Genomic DNA, 13,000 nt, shown 5'->3' with positions numbered 1-13,000 from the left:
TTATTTCAAGACTCTGCCCTGTGTCTTATAAAATCATCCTAATTTATGACATACTGGGCTCTGCTAATTAACCTACGCATTTGGAGTGACTCGAGACTAGATTGCTATGACATGAAATCTGTTTATTAGAGCCATCTAAACTGTGTGATGTCCATAAGAGTTGCTTCTTTCTATTTTACCCAAAACCTACATGAAAGCACCTCTGTTTTAATATTTTTTTAAATGGGAATAATCCTGGCTTGACTGTTCATTGTTGTTAGTTTTGTCTAAGCCCTTGAAACAGACATGCGTGGAAATGTATCATTACAGTTATGGTATAATTTTTATCTGCTGGAGAAGGACTTACTACTCTTTTCTTCTTAATACAGAGACACTGCAATATTAAACTTATGTAAAGCAAAATACATTTTTGTATATATTTGCACTTTAGAATAGTATATCATGTCAGACACCTCATTTTCAATAATAAGAATTGCTTTTACTGTAATTTCAGTGCTTTCGTTCCATTGACAAAATCCAAGGACCACATTAAAGTGAGGAGAGCATATCTTACCTTGCTACTGATATTTAAATATATCATTAGATGAATGGATTTTGACTTTGAAATACCACATCATTTTACTAAAGAGTGTTCTGTGTACGTCAGGTTCAAAAAGGCTAGGCTATTGACTGGGCTTATAGCACAGTTTTGCATTAAATATGGTCTATTGACATAAAACACATAAATATTAGGTGCTTATTTTCATAAACTATATCTACATACATTTATGGTTTCATTATCAATATTCCTCACTTTTCTTGTTCTGCAAAAATTATCATCTCAAATATTTAATAGTGCAAATTACTTAATTGTTCAGTAGGAAGTAAAGAGTAGACTTCCATCATTGCAACTGTGTTTTACACTAATTTTCTATATTTGAAATATCAAGTTGAATAAAATTATAATAGAGCATTACCATGCCCATAATTTTACTGATATTTCAAAGTTGGTTCATTTAGAAAATGTTTTATTTTTACTGTATAATTTCACTTGTCAGCATGGAGTGATTTGAAAATGATATTATCGTTATTTCTCCTACCCCCCCCCCATTTAGGAATATATTTTAAAGCAAGTTGCAACAACGTACATCAAGCTTGGTTGGCCAAAAAACAATTTTAATGGATCTCTTGTTCAAGCATCCTACCAACATGAGTATGGTTTTATTTTCTTATTTGCTTTTTTCCCCCAGAACTGTACAGTAACACAGCACTAAAACCACTGTGACTTTAGCAGCATGAGACGATCTTACTTTCATTCTGCATCTTTCATTTCCCTCTCCTGGGAGGGCTTCTGATGGGCAGCACAGTTTCCACCACCTGGTACTGAGAACAAAGGCTTTTCTTTGCCATGTTTTAATTTAAGATCTGCCTCTATTGGTAAAGTTGAGATCCAAACCCGTACCCCTCACTATAGTACTGTTTCCAGAGAAGACTTTTTTATGTATAACTTCTACTCTGCTTAGTTATCTCTTGCTCAGCAAAATGGAATTTCCATATCTGAAAATTAATTTTGTGCGAATTCTTTACTTATCTACTGTAATGTAGTGTAATGAGTTTCCTTTTCTCTCTAGATATTAACAGTTTGTTAATTTTTCTTTTCCTTTTGATGATACCCAGAGAGCTACGTAGAGAAGTTATAATGCTAGCATGTAGTTTTGGCAACAAGCACTGTCACCAACAGGCATCAACGCTTATTTCAGATTGGATTTCCAGCAACAGAAACAGGTAAGTTGAACCAAATCCTGTATTTCTGATATGATTTATACTGCTTTCAGATTCTCAGTGGATGCATTTCATTTATCAACTGGAGAAAAACAAGACAAGAAAAAAACACTGCAAAACTTTGTTTCAGGTTCACAGCTTACAAAGCAACAGCATGAAAGCCACAATACACATATCTTTGGAATGTTTTATGTAGTTTTAAACTACCTTTCTTAATCCAGACTTATTCTTCAAATACAGGGTGTCACCTTATTTTAAATTTTGATAGCTTTGCTATCCCATGAGAACAAAATAAATTTAGATCAAACTCTAAGTTTCTTTAGAAAGGTTGTGGTATTTATTTATAAAACAACTGTGAGCATTTTGATATAAATGAAGTAGCATAGCAAATGTTAACATTAAAAATTAAAAACAAAAAGGTTATGAAAAACCTTTACTCTTTTAGTGTCCCTTGACAGAAACCTTAAACTTGTATCTTGGAATTTCACAGTACAGTATTTTAATACATAATGTGAGGTTAAAAATATTTAATAGTATTATTATTATTATTTTTGTGTGGTACATGGGCCTCTCACTGTTGTGGCCTCTCCCGCTGCGGAGCACAGGCTCCGGACGTGCAGGCTCAGCAGCCATGGCTCACGGGCCCAGCCACTCCGCGGCATGTGGGATCTTCCCGGACTGGGGCATGAATCCGTGTCCCCTGCATCGGCAGGTGGACTCTCAACCACTGCGCCACCAGGGAAGCCCTAATAGTATTATTTTTGATTTAAATATTATACTGAATGTCAGTTGTTAATGTTAATGAAAAGAATATTAAATGTATGAAATAATCAAAGATCGGTGATTTTCTTACTATAGTTTCCTAAACCTTTTTAGGTGTCTTTGAATTTCCAAGGATCATTATATTACATTTCTTTTTACGCTTTGGGCAATTTATAATCACTCCTCTCCAGTCTTTGTCCACCGTGTTAAAGAGAGTCCGATCAGAAGAATGAGGAGCTAGGGAACAATCTGTTCAGATGATTCTATTTTACATGGTACAGGAGGCTTGTCCTTCATATGAGTGACTGAGATGACCCCATGAGCAACAGAGAAAGAGACTTGTTGTAGAAGAACGTTGAGAACCACAGACAGTGTCATCTGTTTATGGAACAAATTGGTATTTGTCTTGCTGAGAGTTGTTTAAGTTTAAATTTAGTACCTGAATCTAGATCAAAACGTAGCTCTCCTGCTTTAAAAGTCTGTGAGGGAAATCTTTCACTGCATTACTTAGTAATTAATCAGAACATCTCACCTTCTCTAGAGTTTTCCTGTTTTCTCTTTAAGTTAATCGGTCTTAGTCGTACTCTGAGCTAAAAAGGAAAATATTTTATCACTATTATCTCTCAATGGAACCATCGTACACTTGAAGACAGTGATTAAAACCCTCATCACTCTTCTTTAGAACTAAAGCAAATTCATTTGTTAAACTTAAGACTAATGATTATCCTTTTTGCTAAGTCTTCTGAAAATTATTATATTAGACTTAAAATGTTATAGAACTTTTTTCCTATTTTTTGCCACCTCATTCAGTTCTACCACATTAATTAGGCTATGAAAACTTAAACATTTATCTAAAACCAATACATCCAAAATTTGATTAAGATATATAATCATATATACATTTGAGGAAAAAAAGGTGATATATACTATTTGAAGATTGTGGTCTCAACTTTCCTCCCCTTTGTTTTTTGTTTCATTCTTTGTTTTATTTGGCTACAGACGCATAAGTCTTTTCTCAGAGCTGATAGCTGTTTTTGAACCCTTTCATGAATATACCCATACTCACATATATTCTCACCATTGTATTAAAATTGAACTTATACCGTTGCGTTACCACAATTTCTCTAGACAGTATTCAAGCCGGACATCACTTTCTACATTTAAAAATATAGCTATTGGGAAAAATCTATTCTTAAAATAATTCATTCATTTAACAAAATTTTATTGAGTGATTCTCAATAGCAGCTGGTAACCAAAAGTCAAAGAGAAGAGGCAGAGTTCAAAATGAATAGGAGATGCAGCTCTATAAACAAATAGTGGTACTTTGAAGCAAGAACTAAGCACAGGACAGAGTGTGAACATACAGCAGGGAGGGGTTACTGCCTTGGAGACACTGCATTCTTCCTCATGAAGGATGAGTAGGGCTTTGTCAGATGATAGGGCTGAGTGAGGCAGCAGTAGGTGTGTATGAGTATGTGAGGCGGGTGGATGCAGATTCCAGACAGAAGGAAGGCACATGGATTGATGTGTAAGGAGTGCAGCAATATTTGATTTGTGAGTTTGAACCATCGATCACGTCCATAATTCTCTTATAAATGAAAGTGTCAGCTCATTTCAGTTTTGATAACCCTGCCATTTATTCGTGGTAAAATAATTAAATTGGGGCCGAATATTTTAAGGTTCTTTTGTTATTTCCTTCATCATTTTTATATTCTTCTGCTTTGCTTTCTTTTGTAACTGGGCAAGTAAACCTGCTAAATGAAACTAACTCTGTGTTTACTAAGGTTTACTCAACTGACCAACCATATGACATGACCCAGCATACACAAGTGACTTCCTGCAGGGAGGGTAAATGATACTCACTGAGCTACCTGTGTGTGAAGATCAGAGGTTTAATCTATATTTTGGGGATGACAGCTCAAAAATAAAACAATAATGTACTCCTGTTCTTGGTGCTGAGTTTAACTTTCTTAAATTGAGTCGATTAAGGGGAGGGCTAGGTTTCTTTTTAAATGTGCCTGAAGTAACAGACCAGTAAGCTTTGTTTGTTTGCTTGGTTTTGTTTAACTGGAACCTTAAAAATCATCTAAAAAGACCCTCCAAGGGTAATGTAGTTGTATACTAAAAAATTTTGGTCAGAGAGATGCTATGTATTTATGCTAATAAATCTAAAGGACAAGGAGTCATGGAAGTAGCGGGGATTGCAACCTCTGGGGTGCTGTGTTAGTATACAGCCCGATCTTGATATACTGGGGATATAGGTCGAATAGGTGGCATTGGATTCAGGAAAGTGGAATGGAAAGTTGGTGCAGGGCAGGGTAATGGAACCAAAATGTGCAATGAAAAGCTAGAGATGGTAGCAACAGTGAGAAAAATTCAAGAATTACAGTGGATGATACATTGAATGAGTCGACATTCTGAGCCCTGTTAAAATATTCATATGCTACAGTGTGTTGAATTGTAATGGTGATGTCATGCATACAGACAGATTGAGCTATGTTCCCGTCTTGTTAGTCTGTGGTTTGGGGACTAAGTTCAGCAGAATGCCACATTTCAGAAAAGAGACAAATCACCAAGCATTCGGTAGAGAACAATACAAATGATAAAAAGATCTTGAAAACACCAGCTACAAGAGGAGGTAGTGAGGACTGAGAATTTCATTCTAAAAACAAAATACAGAAAAGATGAAAGCCTTTTTGTATGGATAAAAAGCATAATAAAAGGGACAGAAATTGGTTTCTTTCACCGGTTGGTGCAAATAAACAAGAACTAATTGGTCTGAGCTTCACTGAGTAAAATAGAGGGGATATATTTTTACTGCAAGTGAATTATTATTTGAAACTGTCTGTATTAAAGCACTGTTGAGATTGTACAGTTAACTGTCCAGGGGATCTCAATAGAGCAGTATGCGATTTTCTTTGAATAAAAATTTAACCTGAAGTTAAATGTGTCCACAATTGGCACAGCTCTTAATTTTGTGATAATGTATTATTTTTCAAATAATGTGAAAAGATACAATTTTTAAAAAATTTTTATTTGAGTATAGTTGATGTACAGTCTTGTGTTAGTTTCAGATGTACAGCAAAGCGAATCAGTTATACATACAGATATATCCACTCTTTTTTAGATTCTTTTTCCATATAGGTCATTACAGAGTATTGAGAAGAGTTCCCTGTGCTCTATAGTAGGTCCTTATTAGATATCCATTCTGTATGTAGTAGTGTGTATATGTCAGTCCCAATCTTCCAATAAAGCTTTAAGCCAAGACACAGTAAAGATTTAAAGTGTTTAATTTTAAAAAAATGTATCCAATGGTGATATCCATTCCCTAACATATAAATTGATAACTGGTATCAATACCCTACTTAAAAGATACCCTAAGAGAACAGAATACCTTATACATTGTGGGAAATTTAAAATGTTTAGTGAATTGAAATTAATTGGAAATTCATTTTGAAATTGAAAAAATTAAGGCCATTTTATAATAAAATTTGTAAGTAGAGGAGAATCTCTGGAGCTTTGCAGCATACATAATACTGCAATAATAAGCTTCACTACTCATGCAATTAATTCTAATGTTACCAATATTATTGTCTTTAACAATGATAATCATAATGAAAACTATATCTATTTTATTGAGTATTTATTACATTTCAGGATTGGTCTAAGTGCTTTTGGTGCATGATGCCGTCATTCTTTTTTTTTTTTTTCCTTGCGGTAGGCGGGCCTCTCACTGCTGTGGCCTCTCCCGCCGCGGAGCACAGGCTCCGGACGCGCAGGCCCAGCAGCCATGTCTCACGGGCCCAGCCGCTCCGCGGCATGTGGGATCCTCCCGGACCGGGCACAGCCCGCGTCCCCTGCATCAGCAGGTGGACCCTCAACCACTGCACCACCAGGGAAGCCCTGATCTCGTCATTTTTATTTTCATTTTTAATTTTCATTTTTATAGGAGAGAAATCCAAAACTTACAAAGGTTATGAAACTTGCCAAGATTATATAACAATAGGTGGCAGATCTGGGCTTCCGTCCCTAGCCTGTCTACTTTCTACCCCTACTGCCGGTAATTCTGTGGTGCTATATCAAATTTCCATACATCAGTAATAGATGTTTGTGTAAAAAAAAAAAAAAACAAAAAAGACACTCAGGTACTCTCTGCAGTGACTGTAAGCAAAAGTTTTATGCTACACTGTATAAGCCTGTGGTCTCTAACCTGACTGTGGACTTGTTAAACAGTTTGTGCTGAGCCCCACCTCCAGAGTTCTGATTCAGTAGGTGAAATGGGGCCCAAGAATTTGTATTTATATAACAAGTTTCCAGGTGATGCTGATGCTGCTAATCTGGGGACCACACTTTGGGAACCGTTGGTATTAGGAACGGTTATGGTCTTCAGAGTCAAAGACACCGTGATCAAATTGCAGCTGTTCAACTAAATTAACTTCGGAAAATCACTTGGTTTCATCATCTGAAAAGTGGCAGTACTACTAACAACCAAACAGGTAGTGAGAGTTATGTAAAAGAATGCCTATCTAATATCTGACCCTTATAGGAAATTATACATTAATCATCTTTGAAGTTGCCTGCTACTTGACCGCCCCCCCCCGAGTAATGAGTGGTATGAATTTTAGATGGGGAAAGTAGGGTGGTTTTGACCGCCCCCCCGAGTAATGAGTGGTATGAATTTTAGATGGGGAAAGTAGGAGGAACAGTGTAGAATAGAACAGAATAGGACATTTATAGAATGCCTTCAATATTAGACTTAACACTCTATAAGTTTTGAGGATATAAGCATGTGACCTGTAACATAAAATAAAAAACAAAACATTACCAGAGAGACTCTCAGTTAGGAGCAGGGGGACATTTGCCCTTTTCTCCCCGCTTTAAGAAATACTGCCTGTCTTGGCCTCTGGGTAAATATTACATTTTCTTTCCTCCCCTTAATCAGCTGCTATTTACAGTACATGTCCCTCCACCAGCCATAGCGGTTTTTTTAATCTCATAGTGTAAAGAGCTCCAGTTAAGCTCCTTTCCTTTGTGTCTGCTCTCTGTCCATCAATATTTGCTTTACTTATGTGAGAATGTAAAGGTGGAGGGACAAAGGGCTCTTTCCATTATGGTCTGTATGTGTTTCGGTTCTTCCCTGAAAACATAGATCCTAATTTATTGCCCATGTTTCCAAGTTATTGTCCTATTACCTCTGCTCTTTACACTCCTTTTTGTATTCTTTTTACTGTACATTGACCTACTATAAGTTTTCATAGGCTAATGTTATACCAGCCAGATCTGCCATTTTAATGGTCAGATACCAGTGTGTAGTCCTGTTGCAGACGAGTGAACACAGCACGGAGTCTATGTGGAGTAATGGAAAGGGCAGGGCTGCCCAAACCTCCAGTGAGCTGGGGTGAGGAATTAGGTTTGCTCCTAGTTTGTCATTAGGCACCTGTGGGTTTAGACAAGTCTGTTAATGGCTCCAAATTTCAACCCTGTTTCGAAAGTGAGAACAAATCTCTAGTGCTTCCATCAGCTCCAACAGTCCAAAATTTCACACTCACCTGTGCTTGCACATAAATCATAGAGTTTCCTCACAATGTGTCCACTTTGGGTTCTCTTTTGATTATATAGTTAAAGGGGGATGTATGTTCATTTATTCATGTATTTGATAAGTATGTATTGAGCAGCTACGATGTATCAGGCACTGTGCTAGACACTTGGAAGGCAGCATTCCTTCATTCAAGCAATGCCAGCCCCTGCCACCTGACTGGCATTGAGAATATGTGGTCTGTGCCCTTACCCATCCTAAAGATGAATGCAGGGGCAAGGAGGGAGTGTAGGAGGGAGACAGAAATTGTTCAAAATAATCACATAAAGCTAAAAATGAAACTCAAGTGAGTGCGACCAAGAAGAGATCTGTGGTATTCTGAGAGACTGTCCTGTAGGAATTTGACCAGATCAGAGAGATCAGGGAAGACTTCCGGCCCTGAGTGCTGGTGTTGGAAATGAAGTGAAGGGGACATATTTGAACATGACTGAGGAAGGAAGAGTGACAGGAGTTAATATAAAAAGTAAGAGAAAGGACATTTTTATTTTACTTTTATCATATGCTTGGGAAAAAAAAAAAACCTTAAAGGATAAACACTTTCCTTCTATCACCTTTCTTCCCTAGATATTTTATATTTTAGTAGTTACGGCCAGTCACCTCATTATGAATTGTCTGCATAACTCCAGCACAGAGACTGTTTTGGGAACCTCTGGAATAATTCACAATTATCTTCAAAATCATCACCATCATCGAGGTCTTATTATTAATTTGTTCCTCAGTAGTTTTTTAAAGCTAAAACAAAAAATCTTCAACATGCTGCGTCCCTCGCTGTGATGGATGCAGCATTACAGGGCCAAGCTCACCAGTCACATTTGGGTAATGGAATAGCTGGATCATAGTCAACTTGGTTTTTAACTTTCAGCTTTATTTCTAAAATAAAGTAATTTTTCCATAGTAATATCTATTAATGTGATTAATTAGTATTAATTCAGACTCCAACAGTGCTTGATTCATGTACCAAATTTACCCTGAGTAACTGCTGCATCACAGGCATCAGGCTAAAAGTCACGGGATACAGTGATGAGCAAAAGGACACAGTTTCTGCCTTCCTGAAGTTGACAGTCCAATGGGGTAGACTGAGACTAATCAGATGTCATACGAATACGGTACGATTTTAGTGTATTGAGAACCAGAGGGAGATTTACAAGAAAAGAACAATTTGACCTGTCAGTGAGGCTGACATTCCTGCAGAGTGACAACTGACCTGAGGCCTACAGGAAAGATACATGTTCAGTAGGCAAAGAGGGAAAGGAGATGTTAAGAGGAAGGAACAGTGTATAAAAATGGCCCTCCTTATTAGTTATCTATTTTATATATAGTAGTGTGTATATGTCAATCCCACTCTTCCAATTTATCCCTCCCCCCACCCTTCCCCCCCTGGTAACCATAAATTTGTTTTCTACATGTGTGACTCAATCAAGGAACTCTACTCAATACTCTGTAATGACCTATGTGGGAAAAGAATCTAAAAAAGAGTGGACATATGTATATGTATAGCTGATGCACTTTGCTGTACAGCAGAGATTGGGACAATATTGTAAATTAACTACACTCCAATAAAAATTAAAAACAAAAAAGAAAAAGTCACCTAAAAAAAATGGCCTTCTTCCTCAACATCATTTCTCAAGATTAAAGTCTTGGTACTTACAAAAGTTTAGGTGATCGGGCAGAATCTATACTGACCCAAGAACATCCTCTGGAAGTTTTATAATTTCATTTTCAGTTCATCAGGTGGTTTTGTTTTTATTTGCTGAGAAGAGCAAAAATCCCCGTTAATTAATTATGCTCCTCCATCAAAGCTTAAGGGGATTTCTCTTCTAAGATGAGAGTATGTTAACAAATAGAAGTGTTTTGGTAAGCTATGGAGAAGAAAAGCCATATGTGAAATGTAGTAAGTGGGCTTGCTATCTGAATTAATCCAATTGTGAATTCTTTTGTCAGACTGGAAATCTTTTTCATAACCAGTAGTCAGTCACTAGCTGACTAACCTTTTGTATAAGGAGAGGTCATGTATAAGATTACTTCAGGAGCGGCTATAACTAAATGTAGAAGAGGACTTTATAATCTCTCTTCTCCCTATGCTTCTCTGGAATCACACTGAAACTACCACTTGTCCTTGCCATTTGGAGAATTCAATACATGCTAGCTCAGTTCAGTTCGTCATCAGATAAATATTTGACTGAATGACCTACTTGCAGGATTTGGATGTGTTTTTAATTTATTTTTCAGTGTAGCAGGGATTTTAATTGCATTGAGAGCTAATATAAGTGCATAATTCTATTCACTTTTTTACAGTCACATTTAGTTTGTAATCTAAATGCATTAACGATTTTATATTCTAATTTAAAATGCAGAAATAATCATACACTTATTTCCCTTTTCCCAGCTGTTTTGGCTTTTCCTGACATTTTACTTAAAAATATTATATTATTGGTCATGCATAGAGGCAAATAGTCAATAGTATTTTTTCAGGGTATTTTAATTTTTACAGAGGTGTGCTTTTGAAAATAACTTGATTTAATTTAACTTTTTTTTCTTTTCAGTATAATTGGTTTTCCTCCCATTTCTGCCAAAAGTAATTTTCCTATCATGCTAGTATTGTTTGCCTAATATTATACCAATTTCGGGCATAACACTATTGAACTTTTGTGTTATCTGTCAAAAGATACGCCTATTGATTAGTTATAGAATAGCTCTATTTTAGCTGCCTGACTTTATCACAGTACAAGTACTAAGTAAATATAGATTTACATGGGCAACACAGGGAGCAGTGGTGATTAAACTTACAATAGTAATCATTATTATTTACTAAGCCAGAGCAGAAGCACCAACAAAAATATTTGTAGCTTCCAAAACATTCTTACATACTCACAGACAGTAGGTTATACTGATGGATTCAAGATTCATTGATTACAAAGTTTATTGCAACTACTACCAACCACTATAAAGAAGAAATTTCCTCCGCATTTTCCAAAAATAATATAAGCATTGCTATTAGCACTGAGAAGATTCTTTCAGCAACATCATTTCCTTTTTATTTATTTTTCCCCCTTGTGATTAAGACTTAGGACTGATTTCATGCATATGTTATTCTATCTCAAAATGAAAATAACTCATGGTAGTCTTTCTAATGATAGTGTGATAACATTTACTCAATATTGTGATAATGTTGATGAAAGATCTTCCATAGTCATCAAATATTGTTTTGCGTTACCCATATCTTAAAATATCTGAAAGTGAGAAAGAACTCTGATGACTTGTAATTTCTTGGCAATAATAAGAAAGATAAAAGCACATGCACACACTTCCATGGATTGAATAGTGGCTTCTAAAAGATATGTCTAAATCCTAAACCCCATCAGTGAATGTGACCTTATTTGGAAATAGGATCTTTGCTGATGTAATTAAATTAATGATTCTGAGATGAGACTGCATGGATTTAGGGTGCGCCCTAAGTCCAATGTTGAGTGTCCATATCAGAGACAGAAGAGAAAGAACAGAGAAACACAGAGGGAAATTCATGTGAAGACAGAGGTAGATATTGAAGTTATGCATTTACAAGCCAAGGAATGCGAAGGATTGCCAGATCCACCAAAAGCTAGGAGAGAGGCATGGAACAGATTCCTCAGAATCTCCAGGAGAAAGCAGCCTGCTGACACCTTGATTTTGGACTTCTCGCCATAAGAACTGTGAGAGAATAAATTTCTGTTGCTTTAAGCAACCAAGTTTGTGGTAATTTGTTATGGCAGCCATACGAAACTAATACACACAACTTTAGCCTCTGCCTTGCAATCAAAACTTGGTACAGAATATTTTGTATTGTGCTGATGAGATTTCAAGGAGTGCTACCAATAGATAGCGAATAAGACTTCTAACTTTCGCTAACTTCACCCTGTTCTTACTTAAGATTTTCATCATGAAATGGAGGAATAAAAGAAGATACTGAGAAGGGAGGTTCTTCTTGTTCCTCATAAAATTCAGACAAAATTAATATCATGATTCCTCAGAATATTATTTTCTTACTTGTGTAGGAAAAAAAGATGGGAGTGGCCTATCGCATGAAGATAGAATAATATATAGAGATATTCCTAAAATTCACAGCAAAGGACCCATTCTCGTGTTTCAGAATCCCTTCACATCTAAATATTTAGAAAGAGGTTTTTTGTTTTTGTTTTGTGTTTTACTTTCTAGTGACTTGAGGTTCTTTCTATAATTAAAAAACCAAATAGAAAAAACTGAAGTGACTTTTATTTTCATATATAAACAAACCTTGCTTATTTTATGCTGAAACGAACATACAGTGCAGGCATTCAATGTGCACTGTTTTCCCCTTCTCTTTATACACATGCAACGTTATGACCTATACCTGCCAATTACATATATATGTGCATACATACATTTCACTTATTTCAGAAAGTCATAACGTTTGAGTTGACTCTTTTAAAGTGTATGTTCTTCTCAGCTATATTATCTCCCAATGCAAAATAGGCCTTCTAGCTTGTTTTGTAACTTTTTTCATCCACTCTTGCCATTCTCCCTTTCTCCAGACCCCAGCTTCTTTTTTTAATCAATAATTTTATTTTACCTTGTAACAGGACTAGACTTTTTATAACTATATTTAATTATCAAATTTAATTATATACATCCTTATTCCTTAGCATACATACATGTATTATAAAGTTTTTCATGGATTTCACTGCTTTTTCACAGGAGGATCAAAGTGCATTTCAGTGAAACCACAGAACATCCAGGATTTGTTGAGAATAAGAATATTTCTCTATTTTTAAAAAGTACAGCATTTTCTTATGCAGTGAATCTAACAATGAAAATTACAAAACCTACAGAATTACATTTTGTTCAATGCACAGACACAAACACACA

At 35.9% G+C, this 13,000-nt stretch overlaps 1 protein-coding gene across 1 annotated transcript in view; it reads left to right on the top strand.

Annotated features, from left to right (window-relative positions):
• Window positions 1–13,000, top strand: part of TRHDE (thyrotropin releasing hormone degrading enzyme) — a 404,965-nt gene that overhangs the window by 367,815 nt on the left and 24,150 nt on the right. Inside the window, exons 14-15 of the mRNA XM_032647249.1 lie at window positions 1,095–1,192; window positions 1,657–1,764. Coding sequence (XP_032503140.1) covers window positions 1,095–1,192; window positions 1,657–1,764 — 206 coding nt within the window. The remainder of the gene's footprint in view (window positions 1–1,094; window positions 1,193–1,656; window positions 1,765–13,000) is intronic.

This window comes from Phocoena sinus, chromosome 10, assembly GCF_008692025.1.
Source record: "Phocoena sinus isolate mPhoSin1 chromosome 10, mPhoSin1.pri, whole genome shotgun sequence".
NCBI classification, from domain to species: domain Eukaryota; kingdom Metazoa; phylum Chordata; class Mammalia; order Artiodactyla; family Phocoenidae; genus Phocoena; species Phocoena sinus.
The sequence above is the reverse complement of the archived record's forward strand: the minus strand, read 5'-3'. Positions and strand labels throughout refer to the sequence as shown.